The sequence below is a fragment of the Tyto alba genome, unplaced genomic scaffold (genome assembly GCF_018691265.1).
Source record: "Tyto alba isolate M040663 unplaced genomic scaffold, T.alba_DEE_v4.0 Super-Scaffold_18, whole genome shotgun sequence".
In the NCBI taxonomy this organism is placed as follows: domain Eukaryota; kingdom Metazoa; phylum Chordata; class Aves; order Strigiformes; family Tytonidae; genus Tyto; species Tyto alba.
The window spans coordinates 4,658,351-4,677,851 of NW_024881280.1; the positions used below are offsets into that span (position 1 = coordinate 4,658,351).

General features: G+C 46.1%; 1 protein-coding gene across 6 annotated transcripts in view; it reads left to right on the forward strand.

The window, feature by feature from the left end:
- TSPAN18 (tetraspanin 18) overlaps positions 1–19,501 on the forward strand; it is a 124,261-nt gene that overhangs the window by 101,039 nt on the left and 3,721 nt on the right. For 4 of the 6 annotated variants that reach the window (XM_032998529.2, XM_032998532.2, XM_032998531.2 and 1 more), the window contains 6 exons: positions 2,089–2,180; positions 2,941–3,141; positions 8,767–8,841; positions 14,664–14,762; positions 15,954–16,133; positions 18,664–18,747. In XM_032998529.2, the coding sequence (XP_032854420.1) occupies positions 2,118–2,180; positions 2,941–3,141; positions 8,767–8,841; positions 14,664–14,762; positions 15,954–16,133; positions 18,664–18,747 (702 nt within the window). In that variant the 5' untranslated portion in view covers positions 2,089–2,117. The remainder of the gene's footprint in view (positions 1–2,088; positions 2,181–2,940; positions 3,142–8,766; positions 8,842–14,663; positions 14,763–15,953; positions 16,134–18,663; positions 18,748–19,501) is intronic. The other 2 variants (XM_032998533.2, XM_032998534.2) reach the window with 2 other exon arrangements.

The following is a 19,501-nucleotide window of genomic DNA, read 5'->3' on the forward strand; positions in this document are numbered from 1 at the left end:
TTGATTGACCCTGTTTTAATCAGTGCGATGACAGGATCCAAATGGTGATCCTGCATGTGCTGTTTGGGAATCTGCAGAAAACACAGCAGAAACTGGAGGGGGTGTGTTAAGCTGCTAAATGCGGGTCTCTCCAAGCTGGAAGTTCCAGCACTGAAACAGTTGCTCATAGCTCCTGTTTCTCAGGTCAGATCAGTGGGTCGGCATTTTCTGGAAGTTTGTTTGCACTGAGCTCTGATGATGTGGAGGCTCTGACATGCTCTGTCCTTGGCTTTGCCAGCCCTGCTGCCACTGACTTCCATTTGCACATCCTGAGTTGAAGGATTTTGGGATTTGTAAGCCCCACTGGGTGTGTTCCTGGCTTGGAGCACAGCACAATTAGTAGGGTTGCACGTAGTTGTTGCTTCGCTGTGTGAAGCGTGGTGGGTTTCGAAATTACAGGTCTGAGCCCAGCACCACCACTGGGGACAATTTCTTGCCCAGGCAAACAAGGGAGGCCTCATTTGTCAAAGCTGAGTGTGCGTGTGTTCCTGCTGCTCCCAGGTGACTGTGTGGCCCCACCAGTGAAGTTTTCAGGACCCGATTGCTCAACAGAACTAGAGTCTCCCTTCCCTGCTTACGCCTAGGTTTTGACATACTGAGAAGATGCACAGGCAGGAACAATGCAAGGAATTGTAGCTTAGGTTTGTCTTTGAAAAGAAAAGGAGGCCTGTACTCAGCTCATGTAAATCAAGAGTGATTCCAAGGGAGCGTGCTCTTCTTGCAGAGGAAGCAGACGGAGAGATGGAAAGTAAAGAAAGGCGGGAATGTGGCTTATCAAGTCTGCAGAGCAGCAAGACAGCGTTAGGCTGGGGAGCTGCTGCTTCTTGGACAACAGGAAACGTTTTTCCTGTGGATGCCTCTGCAGAGGGATGAGTGTGAATGATGTGAAGTGGCACATTAGGACTAAACTGGTTTGCTTTTTATTCCTTTTTTTGCCTAAGACTACTATGGTATGGATCATGTGAGTGGGTGCTCAAGGCAGCAGAATTCTTTCAGATAACTCTCAGACTTTGGCTAATGTACTGGGATTAAGCCATCCTTTGTTTCAGTGGAACATAACTTTTTTGTGTGCTGATGGGAACATCCAGGTGCCACTAATGATGGGGCTCTTGAAGTTCTGGTATTCTATCGATTTGTCTGTATTTTCATATCCATCTCTACTATAGTGCTCAAGCTCATGGGTTAGTGGAGCTGAAGGTTCACCTTTCCCACAAAACTGAAGAATTCCCTCCCCAGCTCCTTACCCTTCTGGACCTCAAGATCTCCTTCCTCTGTGAGATTTGCAGACATGGCTTTAAACACCATCAGGAAGCTGTGGGCATCTCCTCCAGGCCCATGTCAGAGTTCTGTGCCCCACTTCATCTCCTGCAGTCGTGGTCTCAGCTTTGGGTCTCTCTGGCCAGAACAGTTGTGTATCAGAGGTATAAGAAAATTAACTTTGCAAAGAAAAATACTGCCCTCGTTCTCAGGTTCAGATTCAGGTCTGTGTTTCTCCAGAAGCGAGGTGGACTTGAAGACTGGCTTTGTGGATCTTCTCAGGATTCCTCTAGCGAAGGGGATTCCCTGGGCAGTACCCAGACAGCAGAGACACTCTGCTGTCCTGCCTCAGCTACGTGAAGGTGCAGAGGGAAAGCGGCTGCGTGTCCACGTGAGCGTCTGTGTCACACCATTTGTGTCCCTGCCTGTTTTGCCACTAGGAAGGAACTGATCTGATTTTTCAACCAAGTCAAAGAAGTGCAGCAAACACTCGCTGTGTGATAAAGATCTGGCTCTTACCTCAGGCAGCCCCTTGATGGGAGCTCTGCCTGCGGTGGGTTTTCTCAGCTCTTTGGCTAAAGCAGAGCGGTTCCCATGGTCACAGAGGGACTACAGGGACTTAGCAGAGATCATTATCTCTTACTAGCCTGTGCTATGTTGCCTTGTTCAGGTAAGAAATTAGCTCTTCTGTGTAATGAACTTTACAGGATCTTGGGGGAAATACAAATGGAGATAGGATTGTGTCGCTCCAATAAAAAATGAGTGTGCTAAGATAGTGCTGGTGTTTTGCAGGAAGAATTGGATCAAGGAGCCTGAAGACCATGGAAGGAGACTGTCTGAGCTGCATGAAGTACCTGATGTTTCTTTTCAACTTTTTTATATTTGTAAGTATTTAGAAGCCACTTTCTCCCTGAATCCTCCTGTTTCCAGCAGGCTGCTGCTGCTCCCCAGCAGGATAAGCTGTGATTTGGTAAAGTTGCCATGGTACAGAATATCCCCTCAGCTTTGCAGAAGCAATCACTGAGAGGTTTGCAGCATCCAAAGATGCTCAGACATTCAGCAAGCCACCGCAGTGGTCACTGTTGTCTGATTTATTCCTGTCCTTGGCAAGGGAGACCAGAAGGAAAGCTGTAACTAGTGGTGTACTTAGTCTGTCCTTGCATGGCAGAAGTAGTTGTTTTCTAGCCCTGGGTGTCCTGCTGAGGTTATCACTAGGGAATGAAGTTATTTTCCTACGACATGTAGACTCATTCTCGGTGACCTTGGTGCTTCTGTCTTTGACAGGAGGGGTGGGAACATCCAGCCACCCTGGTCTCTGGCAGGGACGGTGCAGTGTGCCCCTTCACCAGGCTGTCCCTTACAGATGTGGCAGCTGCTCGAGACTTGGTCTTTCAGCACTAAACAGGGAGTAAACAGTTGGTAGAGTGATGTGTCAAGAAAGAAAGGTGCTTTCACTGCAAATTGTTCATTTAGTGAGCAAGAAATACTAAGAGTAGCATGTCAGCAGTCACCTCCTTAGCAGACAATATGTGCCAGGGAAACACAAATTCTCCAAGTGAGCACCTTTTATCAAAAGAGAGCAATGAATCCAGTTGGTTTATGTTGACCTCCCTCCCTCCCTCTCCTCTCCTTGTGCCCTGACAGCTGGGAGGAGCGTGCCTGCTGGGAGTTGGGATCTGGGTCATTGTGGATCCCACAGGTTTCCGAGAGATAGTGGCTGCCAACCCTCTGCTCTTCACGGGAGCGTACATCATGCTGGCTATGGGCGCGATGCTCTTTCTGCTGGGTTTCCTCGGCTGCTGCGGTGCCATCCGTGAGAACAAATGCCTCCTGCTTTTTGTAAGTGTCCTTGCTTCTTCTGGTGGGCCTTTGGTGCTTCCCAAGAATGGGGGTGACTGGATAGACAATGGGGTGGTAACTGCATGAATGGGTGTCTGTTATTGTAGCCGTTATTCCCTCAGATATTAAATGGGCTTAGGGTAATTTTACACACAGCTAGAAATACAGAGAATTTGCTTTTCACTGTACCAGATTTGAGCCCAGTGGGTATGCAGTCTGAGGGTGTATTTTGACCTTGTTAAGCTCTGTTTCAAAATGATCCTATTTCGTTGTTTGGTTTTGGTTTTTTTACTTTTATAAAAGTGACCAAAAATGGTCCTCTCTCGGCCACCCGAAATCCACTGCTCCACTTGTGTATTGATTCCTCAGTGGTTCACAACAAAGCAGAGGGAATACATACAGCAAAGCATCTGTGGAACAGAGCTCCCCATGTCAGCAGAAATCCCCAGCTCAGAACTGCACGGTGGCCTATCACTGCAGCTCTCAACAGCTTGTCACTCCCTTACGCAGCCTACTCTGCTCCTAAAATGAACCAGATTTGTCATCTTGGGGCAAATTTTCCCCTGAATGATAGGGTCACATTTTTAGCCTGTGTCATTAAGTACTATTTACAATGAGCTAGCCTCTAAAATAAGTCACTTCTGACCTCTGCCATAAGTTCTGATACTGCAGGGTTGCCAGCCATCACCTCTGACTGGAAGGCATTACCAGTTATGTATTGAAAGAGAAAGATCATTAGTTTTATTTTTTATTTTTGTCAAACATGACCCTTTGTTTCTCTCTCTGGGTCTGTTGGGGCTTTGGGGGGTTTGTTTGTTTTTTGTTTGTTTTTTTTTTTTTTTGTGTGGGGGGGGAGGTTGGGGTTCTTTTTTAAATCTTGATCTTACAGTGTTTTGTTATGATTGTACCTTGCACAGCTGCTTCATGGAGCAAAAGAGGCTTGTCTCTAACTTTAAACAGAACAGAAAACTCCTCTTTCTTGAATGTAAAACCATTTCTTCCTAGAGATGAGTGTGGCTTCACTGAGATAAATTCTCTCGGGCCCTTGACTCACCTACCTCTTAAATTCATATTCTGCAAATGAAACCCCTTTTCCAGAAGCCACTGTGGATTTGATTTCTAGTGACTCATCTCAGAATTAAATCAGAAAACCAAATGTATCACCTGTGAAATCATGGAGATCTGCCCAGAGAGAGCTAGTAGAATGCAAAGGATCAGGCTCAATGAGCCTGAGGTTACTTCAAAGCCTCTCCCTGTCAGATTAAGAAACTAAACATCATGTTTGATGAGAAATACTGATTGTAAGTGTATAGGAGGGTAATATTTTCAGTTTGGACCCTGTCTGCTGCATACAGATTGGGGTCCTGGCTGGAGGAAGGGCACACTGGGCCATGCTCTTTCCCGATTTAACGTCACAGAATTACATCACAGTTTGAATGGTCCTGGTGTTTTAGTTATACTCCAGTGCACTCAGATTTGTGGGTTTGCTTTTCTGACTCGTAGAGATAGTTCTGAGCCCTTCTGCTTTATTTATTTACTTTTATTACTATTTTATTTTAAACTTGGAATGTGAGAAATACATGGGCTGCAAGTAATGCCCTGGACTAGGAGAAACTCTAACAGTAATTACTGGATGAGGAATCAGTGTTCCACTTTGATCAGGTCTTCCAGGGCTTCTGGTAACAAGCTCTGTTAAACAACCTACCATCCCATGTCCAACATCAGTGAAGCACTTGGACGAGGATCTATGCTGATACCAAGTGAGAAGAGATACGTTGCTAATTTCTGCTTTCTGGGGGGCTGCACCAGCTGATGTTAAAATGCATAAAACATCTGTAAAAATAGAAATCTGATGGGAGTAAGTTTTAGGCATTGAAAAGACAAACCTTTCATGAACGTATGCCAGAGAGACTGGGAACACCTTGTAAAACAGTGTTAGGCTTCACGGGGTTGGTACTTGGGGAGAAGCTGCTAGATCAAATCAAGTCTACCTACAAAGTTAAAGAATTGATGAGCCAGGGAGCTGCTTGAGTGAGATTTCAGTGATGCATAATGTATATCTGAAGCTTTTAGTCCAAATGTAAATAGAAGATAGAAGGGACAAGACAGATGCACAAATGCATGTTCTCTAGATTCTGGCTTCTGTGTTTGCTAGGACTTTTATTTTTCATTAAGCTGCTTGTCTTTTGATAGAAAAACATCACTGTGGAACTTAACATGTTGCATTATGCGCAAGGCTGTGAGGTGTTTCTAGATTTCCCAGCGTTTGGACTTGGCTCACAAAAACCAACAAACATCAGCCTTGCAAATCAGACACTGAATAACTTCTGGATTGTCCTGACGACCCTCTGACTGCAGAAGAACACCATAAAAATCAGAATCCAAAGTGCTTTTGAGCATACAAGATTGCACTGCGGGACTGAATTCAGCTTTGCAACAAGGACAGTCCGTGTTAGCTGGTTTACTTTTGAGTTCAGACGTCCTATTTTGCACTCTTGGGAAATGGATGCAGTAGCCCCTGAAACTTTCCAGTGTGAAAATGTGGGTCCTTTGGGTTAAAGGCAGTTGCTGCTCTTTTTGGAAGAGCACTGCTGAAACTTGTACAGCAGATGAGAGCTGTGAAACAGAAACATGAACGACTGATCTGTGGAAACTTCCGATAAACCTGTAACCCTCACCAGGAGCTGAGGCAGGATTTTTGACCACCATGCAGGACCGCACTCCTTCACCTTGCTCACCTTGGGTGTGGGGGGTGCCCAGCTTCAAGTGTTGGGTCTCAAGCATGGATTTAAATGCAAGGCTGCTGTCCCCTACGCATTAACCAGTTGGCTGTTTAGTGCTCTTGTATATCAGTAATCAATTTAATTTGGGAGGCAAAACATAATGAGCAGATTTTGACTCTCCTTGAAATGCAAAATGAGAACAAGTTCTGAAACACTGATGATCCATCTTCTTTTTCTCATCAGCCCTAATGGGTGCTCGTGTTTTTTCTACAGTAACTGTTACAAATCTGTAATGCACGCTGCACAATGTAAGTGCAAATCAGTTTGGGGATGATAATGAAGCTTATCAGAGATAATCTGGGAATGGCTGCTTCCACTTCTGCAGAGACCTGTGCTGGAGCTTGGGTGAATGTGTGTCTCCCAGTAATCAGTAAATGAAATGCAATTAGCAGGGTGATGGGATTAATCACTTGATCACCACCTTAGACCTCTTAGTGACTATGCTGAGATCCCTTGATGGATGATGATGTGAATTTGCAAAGCATCGTTCATTCTCATCACTTGTTCTTTGCCCTCCTGTGGTGAAATTAAAACAGTCTCTGGGCAGAAAAAATAGGAGCCACAGAGAAAACTTCAGCAGTAAGAATAAATTATAGAGTTAACTAGTTCAGCAAAATCAAGCAACAGCATTCTGTTAGCAACCGAAGTCCCTGCTCATCTGACTCTTCTTGTTTTGTCTTTTGATCCCAGGCTCCTTTTCTTTTGTTTCCACTGCAGAAGCAGGAAGATAAATGGGACAGGATGGTGCGTGCACTTTTCTGGTGGGGAAAAATCACTTACAGCTCTGATAATTGACAACAAAACAACACTTTGCCCATTCCAAGCAGGTAGTTTGAATTCTCTCTCCGTTACCGAAATGCACGGTGCATAGCATTTCAGACACTTTATAAATCATTGCTTGGGGATCACAAGAGTACTTCTGGCCCCATCTTCCTGCCTTCTGCTTCAGAAAGACCTTCAATAACTTTCTCGCACAAAAGTCATCCAGGCTTCTCTTGTGTTTATTTCTACTTCTTGCTTCAACCACCTTTGTGGGTAACAGGTACCACATGTTTATCACCCTCCATGTGATGTGGTCTTACTGGGTTCTCTGTTCATTCCTGCTTTTCTTGCGTGGCAGCAAAATCTGAGTTCATTTCTAAACTTTCACTCAGTTTTGCAAAACCATCTTCGAGTTTGTGGGCTAATTCTTGGGATCCTTGAATTTTAGAAGGGCTGACTCTTAAATGGTGATTTCTCTTCATGGCTATAAGATCATAAAAAATGTCCATCTAGTTCAGACTTACAGTTTCTCAAGCCCATTATTTTGTCTCCAAGAGCGGCAATCAATGCCATTTTGGGAGGGGGTGTGAGCCTAGCCACTTTCTGCTCTGTTCCCATAGTTGTTCCTCAGCGCCACCATTTGTAGTTTTAAGGCTGTTAGAGGGCACATCCCTGCCTGTTCCTTTTATTGTTACAGACCAAAGCAGCATCAAACTAGCATGAGGCACCAATGTAACTGAGAGTCGGTCCCAAAGGCAGGCTGAGTCCTGAGCTCTTTGATGTGAGTGAGTGCCTTCCTGCCCCGGGACTTTTGTTCCCTTCAACACTCTTTTCCTCTCTACTTGAGCTTTACCTCTAGCTGTGTACCAGTTTTCTGTGCCACCCGTGGGCAGGAGGGGCTGAGGTGGGAGCCTGCAGCAGGAGGCAGGAGATGCTCCGCGGTACCTGAGCGCCCTGGGTAGGCAAGGTCCCGGGGACAGCACCCTCGCAGCAAGACATCACTCTCTCTTGGGGATGAGACCTCTTAAGTGCATCTGATTTACTTCGGGGAGGGGCGGTGGTGAAGGCAGGGTGAGTCGTGCCGGCGTGGTGACACCACCGAAACAAGATGCCATCAGAAAGACCGAAGACCAGACTTTTAGACTGAAGCAGCAGAAGGTTGCAAGGGCAGCCGGATGAAAATACAGTTCCAGCTTAAGCCAAACAACCACGTGCCTCTCTGTTTGCTTTCATTCCTCTTCCCTAGAATTACGATGATATAAGTGTAATGGGTTTACTTCAAACTGGATGCCTGTTTCTCTTTTGCTACAACTCAACCTGCTGGCTATTGTCTTAAGTCTACAGTGTGCCCTTAGTTTAAGGGTATGGATATGCACACTTTGGATACTACACAGGACATGGATGATACTTGCAAAATAAAATTAAAGTTATGATGGTGTGCTATCAACTTTCTGCATGGTTAATGCTTAACTCAGTGCAACCCCATTGTGTGGAGGGATATATTAACCGAGGCTAACTTGTACTGAAATGCAGAATAGGCTGAAAAGAGTCCATTTTTGGTCTTAAGTGTAAATATTTGAGTCTGTCCCACTACCTCCTTCCATACAAAATGAACCATGATTGTGTTAGAGTAAAATTGTTTATGTTGTGATGAGGGGTGTGTGTTCATATGTAGGTGTATGCATGTGGTGCATACACCTGTGTCAGGACAGTTTAACCCTCTACGAACATCTACACAATCATATAACTTTTTCCATCAAAGCAGGCTTTACTGGTTTAACCTGGTACAGCTTTATCTGGGGATGCTATGGGTCCTGTAGCCTTATTCCCTTTTACCCATTAGAACCAGGAAAAAGCATTTCAAGCTCCCATGTCCTGTGACATGGTCAGAGAGGGACTGTGTCTGCTCCGGGTTACTGCCTCCGAGGGTTTTTTTAATTGTCAGGGAAAAAAAAAGTTTTCTCAGTTACTTTTTCCATCTATTGGTGACTAGCAAATTTCCTATTGCATGCACCTAATGGTATGTCTGTGTTTGTTTTTGGTTTTTTGTTTGTTTTTGTTTTTTTTTGCATCTTCTCTCTTCCAGTTCTTCATGTTTATTTTGTTAATCTTCCTGGCGGAGCTTTCAGCTGCAATCCTGGCTTTTATCTTCAGAGAAAATGTAAGTATCCAATGGTGGACGAACTCTGAATCCCAGTGGGATTGTACCCAGCTGGATCATGGTGTTAGATGGTGGCTGATTCATTTGTAGAGTGACTGTTTGTTTCAAATACCAACAAACCTGCTTCGTTACCTCCCTCCCTCTGCAGAAGTGCCAGCAAGCCAGTGAATGTGAACTAACCTGGTTTGTGCAGTCTGGATGGCTTATGTATACACTGGGGGACTACTTAAATCCTGAAGTTTTTAGAGACTTCCTGGTTCTTTTGCAGCCAAACTAGCTGCACGTTCCATCAGAGAGAAGTTTTACAATAAAGTCACACTAAGGTTAAAAGCAACTATTTTCTTTTTTCAATATAACATGTGTTTAATATTAATAGTGAAACCTCCTGTTTTCCCAACAGAGCCAATGCTTGCTCTGCAGTGCAAAAATGCTCTTGTGCAACTTCTAATCATATTCCTTCTTGAATTTTCATGTTCTGGTGCTCACCAGATTCTTCTCAATGCTGCTTGTAAGACATCCCTCCTGACCTGCCCTGAGCAGGTCCCCCCATGTCCCATTTTGAGTCCCATCAATGGATCCTTTGCATATTGCCCTGCCTACAAGTTTCTGGTCCTTCTCTCCACAGCTTCATAAGATGTAGCCTTTCTCTACTCTGCTGTTGTGCATATTATATGGCCATCATCCCTCCCCTATGCTAGTAGTAAGCAAAATCTCCTTCGTTTTTCTAACCACCAAAGGTTTGTGCATTTTTTTCATGTTCCCAAATGTGCAAATAAGAGCCTGACTGAACTAGGTCAGCCCATTTTTGAAATGGTAGCATCATCCCATTTGTGAAATATGACTCTGAGTGATGGCTGTGAAAAAATCATTGTCCAGTAGAGGTGGTCACTAGTGACTGTTAGTATCTATTTTGTTTATTTGGCCTCTGCCTGTAGTAAAAGAATATACAGCATATACTGAATGTGGCAGAAATGTGGCATGAGTGTAGAACAGCCATGTATAATGATGATTTTCCTGAGCCAGGATATACTTTGAATTTTATTCGTATAAAAAGATTTTGATAAGCAGAGAATCAAGACTTAGGAAGCTCACAGCAAGACAGTGTGGTGTTTATGCAGTAGGATGGTCTTGGGGGGAGTTAGTGAGAGGATTTTTTTTTTTTTTTTTTCCTTTTCTCTTTATAAGCTGCTGGGTTTTTGTCTTTGCCTTAGATCTAAGGGCAGTGGGGACTTTGTGCACAGAGTGGGTGTTGCATTCCAGCTGGGGCTTTGAGACCATGGGAACCTCTCCATAAATAGGTTGCAGCATGGGGGGTCTGGTGTGCTCTGGTCATCGCAGCTCGGCTGTTAGGAGTTCTTTGCGAATTCCTTTGGTTCAGCACAAGCAGCAGACCTCACCCGTAGAAACTGCCCCGCAGACCCAGGTACAAGCTTCACGGTGGAGAACGTGGTCCCCGGCGCTCCTACCTTCCACCTTCCCAGTGGGGAGCTGGGAAAAGGTACCACAGCCCAGCCAGGTTCTCTGCGAGTCCCGGGTGGCCGCCGGGCTAGCCCTGTCCTCTTCCCTTGGGCGTGAGAGGAGCCTGCTCACGTCTTGCTTCTGGGCAAAGCATCGGCACCTTCCACTCCCACGGAAGCCGTGGGACACGTGAGGATATGTTAACTCGCGGGGTATTATTTGCAGTGGTTATTCTAGACATCTGTGGCATCTGGCAGTGTTTTGTGAGATAAAACTTGAAGGGGGACCAACTTCTTGAGCTGGTCTCGTGGCTTGTATTGCCAGCTTCCCGCTCTGTCAGGATGACTGACAGGAAGGGCTTAAATGGGAAGGAATGAAGAACGTCAGGTCCCAGCATAGCTGGAGATAGCTCTGTGCAAAAGTTAAACTCAGTCTGCAAATTCTTGTCGTTTGTGCTCTCCTCAGGTTTCTGCTGAAAAAAAAAAAAAAAAACAAAACCTTGTTTTCCTGTTGCTATATATTTTGGTGGTAGCTCTTCTGGCTTGGTAGCTACTTGTGGCTAATTTTGCTGTACTCTTTGGATAAGGGTGAGGCTAGATGGCTGGACAGGATGTCCGCGGGGACAGAGGTAGTCTTTCAGTGACCCCATGTCGGGAAGAATTTTTCAGAGTAAGCAATTTAAGGTCAGGTTCAGACGTGCTTTTCTCTTCCCTGCGAAACGAGTTATTTTCGAGGCGTGTGGTGATAAATGCACATTTAGGCAACCTCAATTTCTTGGAACCAAGTGTGTTCCTGTGATGGTCATTGCATAAAATGAGACAAGAGAGAAAGATACGCTCTACTTGTTTGCTTTCCAGATAATGTTCAGTACAGCTTTCTCTCGTATGGCGTTTTACAACCAAACTAGCTCCCAGACACTCAACAGGGTTAAATTATTAATAGCTGAGGGAGTGAAAGAAATTAAGAGACAAAGATAAGGGAGAAAAGAGATATTTTCTGCTGAGATTTGATGTGAGAGGAAGAGTCAGTGAAGCAGCGTGTGGTGGTGGGGTGAGTGAGAGAGGTGTGCGCGACTGTGAGCTAGTGTGAACTGCAAGTCCAGTGGACTCCCAAAGACCTGTTTAAAAGCAGTCTCTGAAGAGGAAGGCTGTTGTTAATCAGCTAGGGGAGTACCGGAGTTTCTCTTCCTTTGTAAAGGAGGTTTCGGAGGGTGGAGAACCCTTTTTCATCTAGAAGACGCCCCATAAAATAATGTCTTCCACGAACAATAGAGAGAGGCTGTGAAAGAACAATTTGGCTTCTGTTACAGGAATTGCTCTTTTTATGCCCTTTGGAGGTCTGGATAGGAAAAGCCCTGGAGGGATATTGACTTCCCTTCTTAGTGAATTGTCTATAGCAAACAAGGAAGCGGGATGGTAGGAACAGATGAGTCCAGTGTCAGCGCCCCGGACAGGCTCAGGATGCTCAGGATGCTTTTTAGCCCCAGTTCTGACACTTAATAGACAAGTGGCTTTGGCTCCTGATACCTCTGTTTTCTCAGACATAAGGCAAAAACTAAAGAACACGAGCTGTCCCTCCCTCCGTTGAGCAGCTGGAGGTCTCCTGGGTGGAAGGCACTGTGGAAGTGAGAAGTGCAGCACTGGTGACACTGTGTCAGAAATGTTTGGATGCTCCAGGATAGGAGCACGTCCTGTTTTCCAAGCAGGCACCGTGAAGAAGCCAGCTTCTTGCACAGCATCCCATATTCCTGATCACAGCACTGTGTGAGAAGGCCACGACCCCCCTGGCCAGTGCCGGCACACTTGCGTTGGGCAGAAATGCCCTCTTTTTCATAAATCCCCTTCATCTGGCTGCAGTAATCCCAGCCAAGCTATTTTTTTTGAACCAGCGTGACAAAACAGTCTCCCTTCATTCACTGGCGTGCAGACGCAGGCATGCATGTGCCTCTTCTGTATTGGAGATGTTCCCCTCAGAACAGCTAGAAAAAAAAAAAACACAGCTGAACGGTTCTTTATTGTTCATGACTGTGGCTGATGTAATTGCGTCGTCAGAAGTGTGTGCGAAGAGCTGGTTTTATTAGTAGGTCCTTTGCTCCCTTCTGGCTAGTTCTTGCCATAGTACTCCAATGCTCACAGACCTCATCAATGCCGTTAGTGGCTTCGGTGGGAGGGGGGCCGTGGGCACGAGAGTAGGACCATCGTACTGACTTTTATCCTCCTTTGTCAGCAATTTTTTAAAAGAAGAAAGATTCTTGTGCTGATCGATTTTTTTTTTTTTTTTAATTTTTCTTTACATTTTTCTGAACTGCAGATGCTCAAGAAAAACAGTCTAAGAGCAACAAAATGGAATCAGTTATTTTCCTGGCAAACTTACCCTTCCAGCACTAGGCTTCGTTTTAGGCCAAGTCTCGTAAAAATCGCACACAAACTCTGAACAATTTCCTCTGGGGTTGCTGCTGTCAAAATAAAGGTTTCACTTTATATTTAAATGACTCTTTTGTTTTAGACCCCGCCAAAGGCAGTCAGCTGGGATTATTACCAACGGTAATATCAGTTTCAAAGTCTGCGCTTCAGAAACAGGCGAGCATCAAAAAAATGTGCTGCTGTCTCTGCAGGGTAGGATGCCGTGTGGATGGAGTACGCAGAGAAAGGGAAGGAAAGGAGAACACTGAGGACATATTTCAGAATTTTTCTAACCCGACCTTCCCTAGTGCACGAAATTCCTGAAGGAGAATGTCGTGTCCTCTGGTATTTTGATATTCGAAAGCAAAAACTGAGTTAATATCTGTCCCATAAAAGTGATTTAGGAATTTAGCAGCATATCTAATTAAAAGGTAGTGAGATTGAGCTACCTGCGTCATTCAAGTCTTTGTGACAAAGTTTTACACAGTATTGATTTAGTCAATAAATTTGGTCTTAGTTTGTATTTGTAAAAGGGAAGTCAGTATTAAGTGGTATTCAGGGGTCTTTTGAAGAGTGACCACAGCCTTCTCTTTATTTCCTTAAATTTTCTGATACAGTTACAAAGGAAAGAAATAATTTTGTGCTTGTGCTTTTTTGCTCAGCCATACATCTCATACATATGTATGTGTATGTGTGATATTTCACGTTGCATATCAAGAACCTGAAACCAGCTTGTAGCAGTATATGTTACTGCATCTGCAGTGCTGTATGAATAACAGAAAAAAAAAAAAAAAAAAAAAAAAAAAGTCTTTTTCAGGCAACTTAATTCCTGATCTTGCAAATATGCAATGCTAACGCAGTGCTGTACCCAGCCAAGTCCAACCTCCTTCACTGAGGCTTTTCAGTGTCAGAAACATTTTGCCTGTATGGATCACAAAACACAAGGTATTTTGGAGAAAGGACCACACAAGTCAAGACCTATTGGGAACCTGAAAAGGGGATTCCTTGAAGTTTTCATCCTGGAGTGATAGAAATGCAACGAGATTGAATCGGGGTGTTCAGTTTAACAAGACTATTAAGTTTGTCTATTTACTAGTCCTCTAGAGAATGATACTAAGTAAATGTAATTTCAAGGTGTCTAACTTTTTGAGAAGACTCTGAGCCAAAACGTTAGTTCAGTTTTTCTATTGTACTGTAAATGTAAACAGGAGTGAATGAGATTCCATTCGTTTATATTGCTGACTTTAGGAAAAATGGTTAAATTATCTAAACACTGGAAATTTAAAGAGGACTTTTTTCTCCATGTGTGTGGATTAGTTTAGATAACCTAAAGCACTGTCAGGGAAATGGTCTCTTTTCCTGATTCATAATCTGACTTGAACATTTCATATTCATTATATGTTTTCTACTTCCTTTTCATTCCCAGAAAGTTTCATATTAGGGCTTCATTCTGCTTTCTCTCACGTGGAAGTAAATTCAGAGCAGTTCCCCTGTCGTTAGCAGGAAGTTAACTGGTATAAAATGAAAAGTGAGGGGAAAATCATGCTTTGGTTGCAGACCTCATGAAGCATAGCAAGTTAAACTACTATTTGGGTGCGAATTTGAAGATCTTTCTAAAATCTGTTTTAGTCCTGTTTCAACTTATGAAATGCTTTCAAACTATGCTGAAAAATTAAAAAAACAACCAACCCTTAGGTGTAAACATTATCTGGCAAGTATAGATATAATTCAATCCCTGATTTTTAATGAGCAACAGTTTTATTCAACAGGTACCACTCACCCTGGATATAGTTAGGGTTCAGCCAGTGGCTTTTCCCGTGTTTCTCCCCTGAGCTTTGCAAAACAAAGAACAAACCCAAAACAACCGAACAACCCCCAGCATTCTCAGAAGGGAGCTTTGGGAAGATCTTGAGCAAGGTGTTGGCAGTAGCCCTGACATTTCCACCCGTCTGTGCGTTTCAGCTGACCAGAGAGTTTTTCACCCAGGAGCTGAAGAAGCATTACCTGCGGAACAATGACACGGACGTCTTCTCTTCCACCTGGAACTCTGTTATGATCACAGTAAGTCAGGCCGTGCCAGTCCCATGGCTCCACACGGTGCTCAAGCACAGCGCTGGGGTTCGTGCCGGTGGTGGGAGGGAGATGAGAATTCACCTGGCAGCCGGTCTTTCTCAAGTTGGTCCTGAGAGAGCCTCTGCCTCTGCCAAAGCCAGGGGTGTTTGACCTCTCTGGGTACCCCCAGCTTTCAAACAGTGGGCACCGAAAGCCGTGGAGCTGTCTGCAGCTGAATATCCCTGCGTTTACCCTGGGCCTTTCACCCTACTTCAGAATTGTTGCAGGCCAGCAGTGGCCAAAAACTGGTGCTAGCTAGTGGCTTTTTGTTAGCGCTTGTGAAATGAGCTGGTAGGTGGCAGATGAGGTGGGAGCGTGCCTAATGGTATTATTTTCAGTATAGAAATATTAGCCGTCAAAATTGACTTGGTTATTACAGTCCTAATCAGGCAGGTTACAGATTGACAGTCATTGGAATTGGAGTTGTTATTATCTACAAAAAGAAATTCTGTATGCGTGCGTGCGTGTGTGTGTGTGTACACATGTGAACTTGGTGCTCAGTACAGCCCACAGCGTATCTCTTCAGAAGTGAAGAGCAGGATGTCAGGCTCTGCAGATGAAAAGTCAATTTTAATCTTAAAAGAAAAAGATGATTGCTGCCCTTCGTGCTGATTCAGGACTTTAATAAAGACATTTCCTTTTGCTGACTGAAAGAAGACAGAGTCAAAGTATGACTTGAATCCTTAAAAAGAACCTGACTTGAATCCTAAAAAGGGACTTCACGTGGATCACCTAGCAGTGCCTTTGGGCAGCAGCAATCCTGGCCGTTAGCTGTGGGGAGCACGGGCAGTCGGGAGCCTGGACCGCACTGCTGGCTCCCTTACAGACTTGCTGGGTGATCTCAAGCAAGTCATTCTGGATGTGCTCCAAAGCCCTGTGTAGCTGGTGGCAATATTCCCAGTGGTACCTTGGAGTCTACAGTATGACATGGGAACAGTGGGACTTTATAAAAAGGCTTTGATGAGACAGAAGCTCCAAGGTACAAGCACAACCCCCTTCTTTGGAAACAACAGTTGTTTTGTCTCTGCTTTGACTAAGGCTTTAATCCTTACAAGAATAGGTCTTTGGTAGATTTCTCGTATCTGCTTTCAGGGAAAAGTGTCAACTCTATTTCCCTTTCTTCTCCGTGCCTCTCCCTAGTTTGCCTGCTGTGGGGTGAACGGACCAGAAGATTTTGAAGCTGTCCCCCACCTTCCATACTCCTCGTTGGAAAGTACGACACCGGAGGCTTGTTGCCAGCGAGAGCTCCAGAGCCGGGAAGGGATGTTTGTCAACAAGGAAGCCTGCCTCACAGGCATCGAGAGGTTTCAAAACCGACAGGTAAGGGAAGCCAAACGCTGGGAAAAGGAGTTTCGCAGTGGGCAGAGAGATGGCTGCGATGGGCACGGGTGAAGCTGGCAGGTTGAGCCGTTCTGACTGTAGCTCACATCCTAATTGCACTTCTGCTGACAGCTTTTGAAGTCGCGGCGTGTGCCCGGTTTCGAAAATACGCTTTCACTGGGTGTACTGCTAAGTCCACGCTGTGCTGTATCAGCAGAAATATGAAGATTTTCCCGAGGGGTTGAGAGATGAGGGTGGAAATTTGCATCCAGCTTGATTGTGTTTCTGAAGGTTAGTGCTGTCGCTGAGAAGTTAACTAGCAAGCCAGCACAGGTCGGCGAGGAGGTTCTGGAGTTGGCTCTTGCTGGCTGCTGTAGTGGCTCCAGTTTAGTGCAACAAAGATTCCTTATCAACAACATATGCGACCAAGAGATCAAGGGTTAAACAGCCACAGAAAACCATGTCTGTTTTCCGAGGAAGGAGAAGTGTTGGAAAGCTGCATTTCTTTGCTCTTTTACTCTTTACAGTAGAAAAAGGGCATTTATTTTGCCAGGTCTGCTTGACTTGGCAATTTTTCCCAGCGCTAGACTGGAACAAGCATAGTGCCATTGGCACTGATGCTAGAGCCATGTTTCCTTGTAGTGTCACTAAGACGTGAAGTTTAAGAAACTTTCTAGCAAAGTTCCTGGCTGTGTTCACCTCAGCATCAGTAAGCCAGCTGAGCTCTGCACTGGCCACACGTACAAGCCTCCTTTCCTCCCCAGGCTAAGCGCTGGTCCTCTCTTCAGCACTTGATAGCAGATTGTGAAAGAGAACAAAGGGGTTGGGAAGCAGCGTGTGAGCTGCTCCTTGCCTGGAAGCTGGGAATGGTTGGCAAAGGCACTGTGGGTGAGAAATCGTAGCGGGCATCACTGCACTGCTTCTGCCAGGTCTGATTGCAGCGAGTAAGTGGGGAAGAGAGAGAGGAGGGAGATGACAAGGAGCAGGGCGGGAGGGAGAAATGCAGTTTGAGAAAGAGAGTTAAAGCAGGTAACGGATTTAGCTTTCCCAAAGCGGCGATGCTGAGGCCCAGCTGTGGAAGGTGGAAGGTCTCCTGTGAGCCCGTGTCACCGCAGAGTGCTGGCGGGAGAAGCCACGTGCACAGCCAGCGTCACTTGAGCACACGGCGACGCACTTCTCTGAAATGGGAGAGGCACTCCCAAGCAACTGATGGCTGAATTCAGGCATTTTCTGGGGCAAGGTCGGGCTCTTGGGACACCGTGCTGGTAGGACAGGGCCGGCCGCCCTTGTGCTCACCCCAATTTGAAGCCAGTTGGGCGGGATGTGCTGGAAGTTGGGTTAAGGTTGGAGTTCCGGCAAGCACCCAAACATTTTCTTGCTGAGCTGGATGCTTTTCCCTGAAAACTGGGTTGAAACGTGGCTGGGACAGAGATGCTGCTGAGGGGTCTCATGTTGACAAGAGGATGGTTTTAACAGCTCGGTTACTGCCCCAAGGGTCTGCACTCCCCAGGCCTGCCTTAGGAGTGGATCCTCCCTGTCCTCTCCCTGGCTCCTCTCTGGTTGTGTCTCACCTGCAGTGAGCAGGGTCTGGCATGGACACCCGTATGTAACTGGTGTGCTGCCTTTGCAGTTCAGACATTTTCTTTATGGGCAGACGGAAAAAATCAGGTGATTGAAACATCCCAGCAGTACGGAGGGGATTAAACGTGTATGTGTGAAGTCTATGCTCAGTGGGAAGGAGAGCTACTTTCTACATTGGACAAACTCCAATCTGCTTTTCTCTTTATGCGCGACCTATTTGCAGAAATTTGCTGGTGGGTTGAAATTTTAGGCTGGGAGAACTGAGGCCAGGATAAGCTGTTGATTTCCAGAAACATCCTGAAACCTTTGCAGAAGATCTACCTGCTGTTAGTTGTATGAGCAATAATAAATGACATGAAAGATGATGGTGGCTATGCTGAATAAGTGGGGGAATTGCTGTAGTGCATGGCCCTGAGTTCTTAATGAAATTAATTCTATTATAGCCAGAAGATCAGCAAGTGTTCATCCATGCTCCTTTGGGGGAAGTCACAGAGAAAAGGTCCTGGGGTGTGGAAGAGCTGCTGGCTGTTAGAGAGGATTCAGGAATCTCCTGTCTTGGCTTTAAATAAATCCTTTTCCCTCACCAGCCTGGGATGCCTTTCTGCCCTGTAGGTCCTTTCCTTTGGGCTTAGCCTCTGCCTTTTGCAGACGGAGTGAGTGCCTCTCCTGTGCTGCTCCCCTCTGCCCTGCAAGAAATCACTGTTCCTCCTGGTCGGTGAGGGGTTGTGGGGGTGAACCACTCCCATCCCACCACAGAAAAACCTTCTCTCTTCCCCTCCCTGGCACTGTCCCGTGGGTCTCTGCCTCCTGTGCTGCGGGGCTGGGTGGGGAGGGTGCCGTGCTTGTGGTGCCTGGATCTGAGAGCACCTCTTGTTCTGACGAGGGCCGTGCTGAGAGGACAACACAAGGGGCTGCTCAGGCGCGTCTCACCACCTTTTGTCCTTCCTAGGGCTGCTACACGGTGATCCTGAACTCCTTTGAGACCTACGTGTACCTCGCAGGAGCCCTGGCCATTGGAGTGTTGGCTATTGAGGTACTTACTGTGGTGTGACCAGGAGAAAAGCAGTGTTGGTAGATGTCCAGCAGTGAGGCAGATGGGCCCACACAGCCACCACCCTCATTGCGGCAGCACCCCAGCAAGCTGATTAATCTGCCACTTGGTTAATGTGTTCCAACCCTCGCCTTTGCTTTAAAAACTCCTGGTTAGAGCCTGAAACCGTACTGGCTCCAGAGCATCTCCATTATCCTGCGCTAGTGCCTGGCTGTTTGGTGATGTTTCTGAGGAACAGGCTCCCGCCAGACACGATGTTAGCCCAGGAGTGATGTCCCCACAGCGTCGGTGGGGCAAGGCTGGGTGCTTTCCCCAGTCCTCTGTCCTGTGCAAAGGAGAGGGATCTGGGCAGAGAGCCCCAGCGACCCCCTCAAATGCCACGCTGCACCCGTTCTGGGCAGCAGCAGCGATGGGCAGAGCAGGGACCGCGGAGCCTGCGCCCCTCCAGCACCTTGGGAGTGACACCAGGCTGCCGCTGTAGCCGCAAACGGTTTGGCGGAAAGCAGGGGGAAGAGTGGAGGGTTTGCCTTCAGGAAGGAAAAGAAAGTTTTGCCACAGCCTTCCCTGGGTGATGAGAAAGGTCCCCCTCGCTGCATCACCAACTGCTGGGCAGGAGGGAGTGACAGGAGTGGTCCCAGGGCCGGGGAGGGCTTTGCTGATCTTCTGGAAGATCCAGCTGACTTTTGTGCTTCTCTGTTTTGTTTTTGTCCTCTTCTTCCCGCCCGCACTTCCCTAG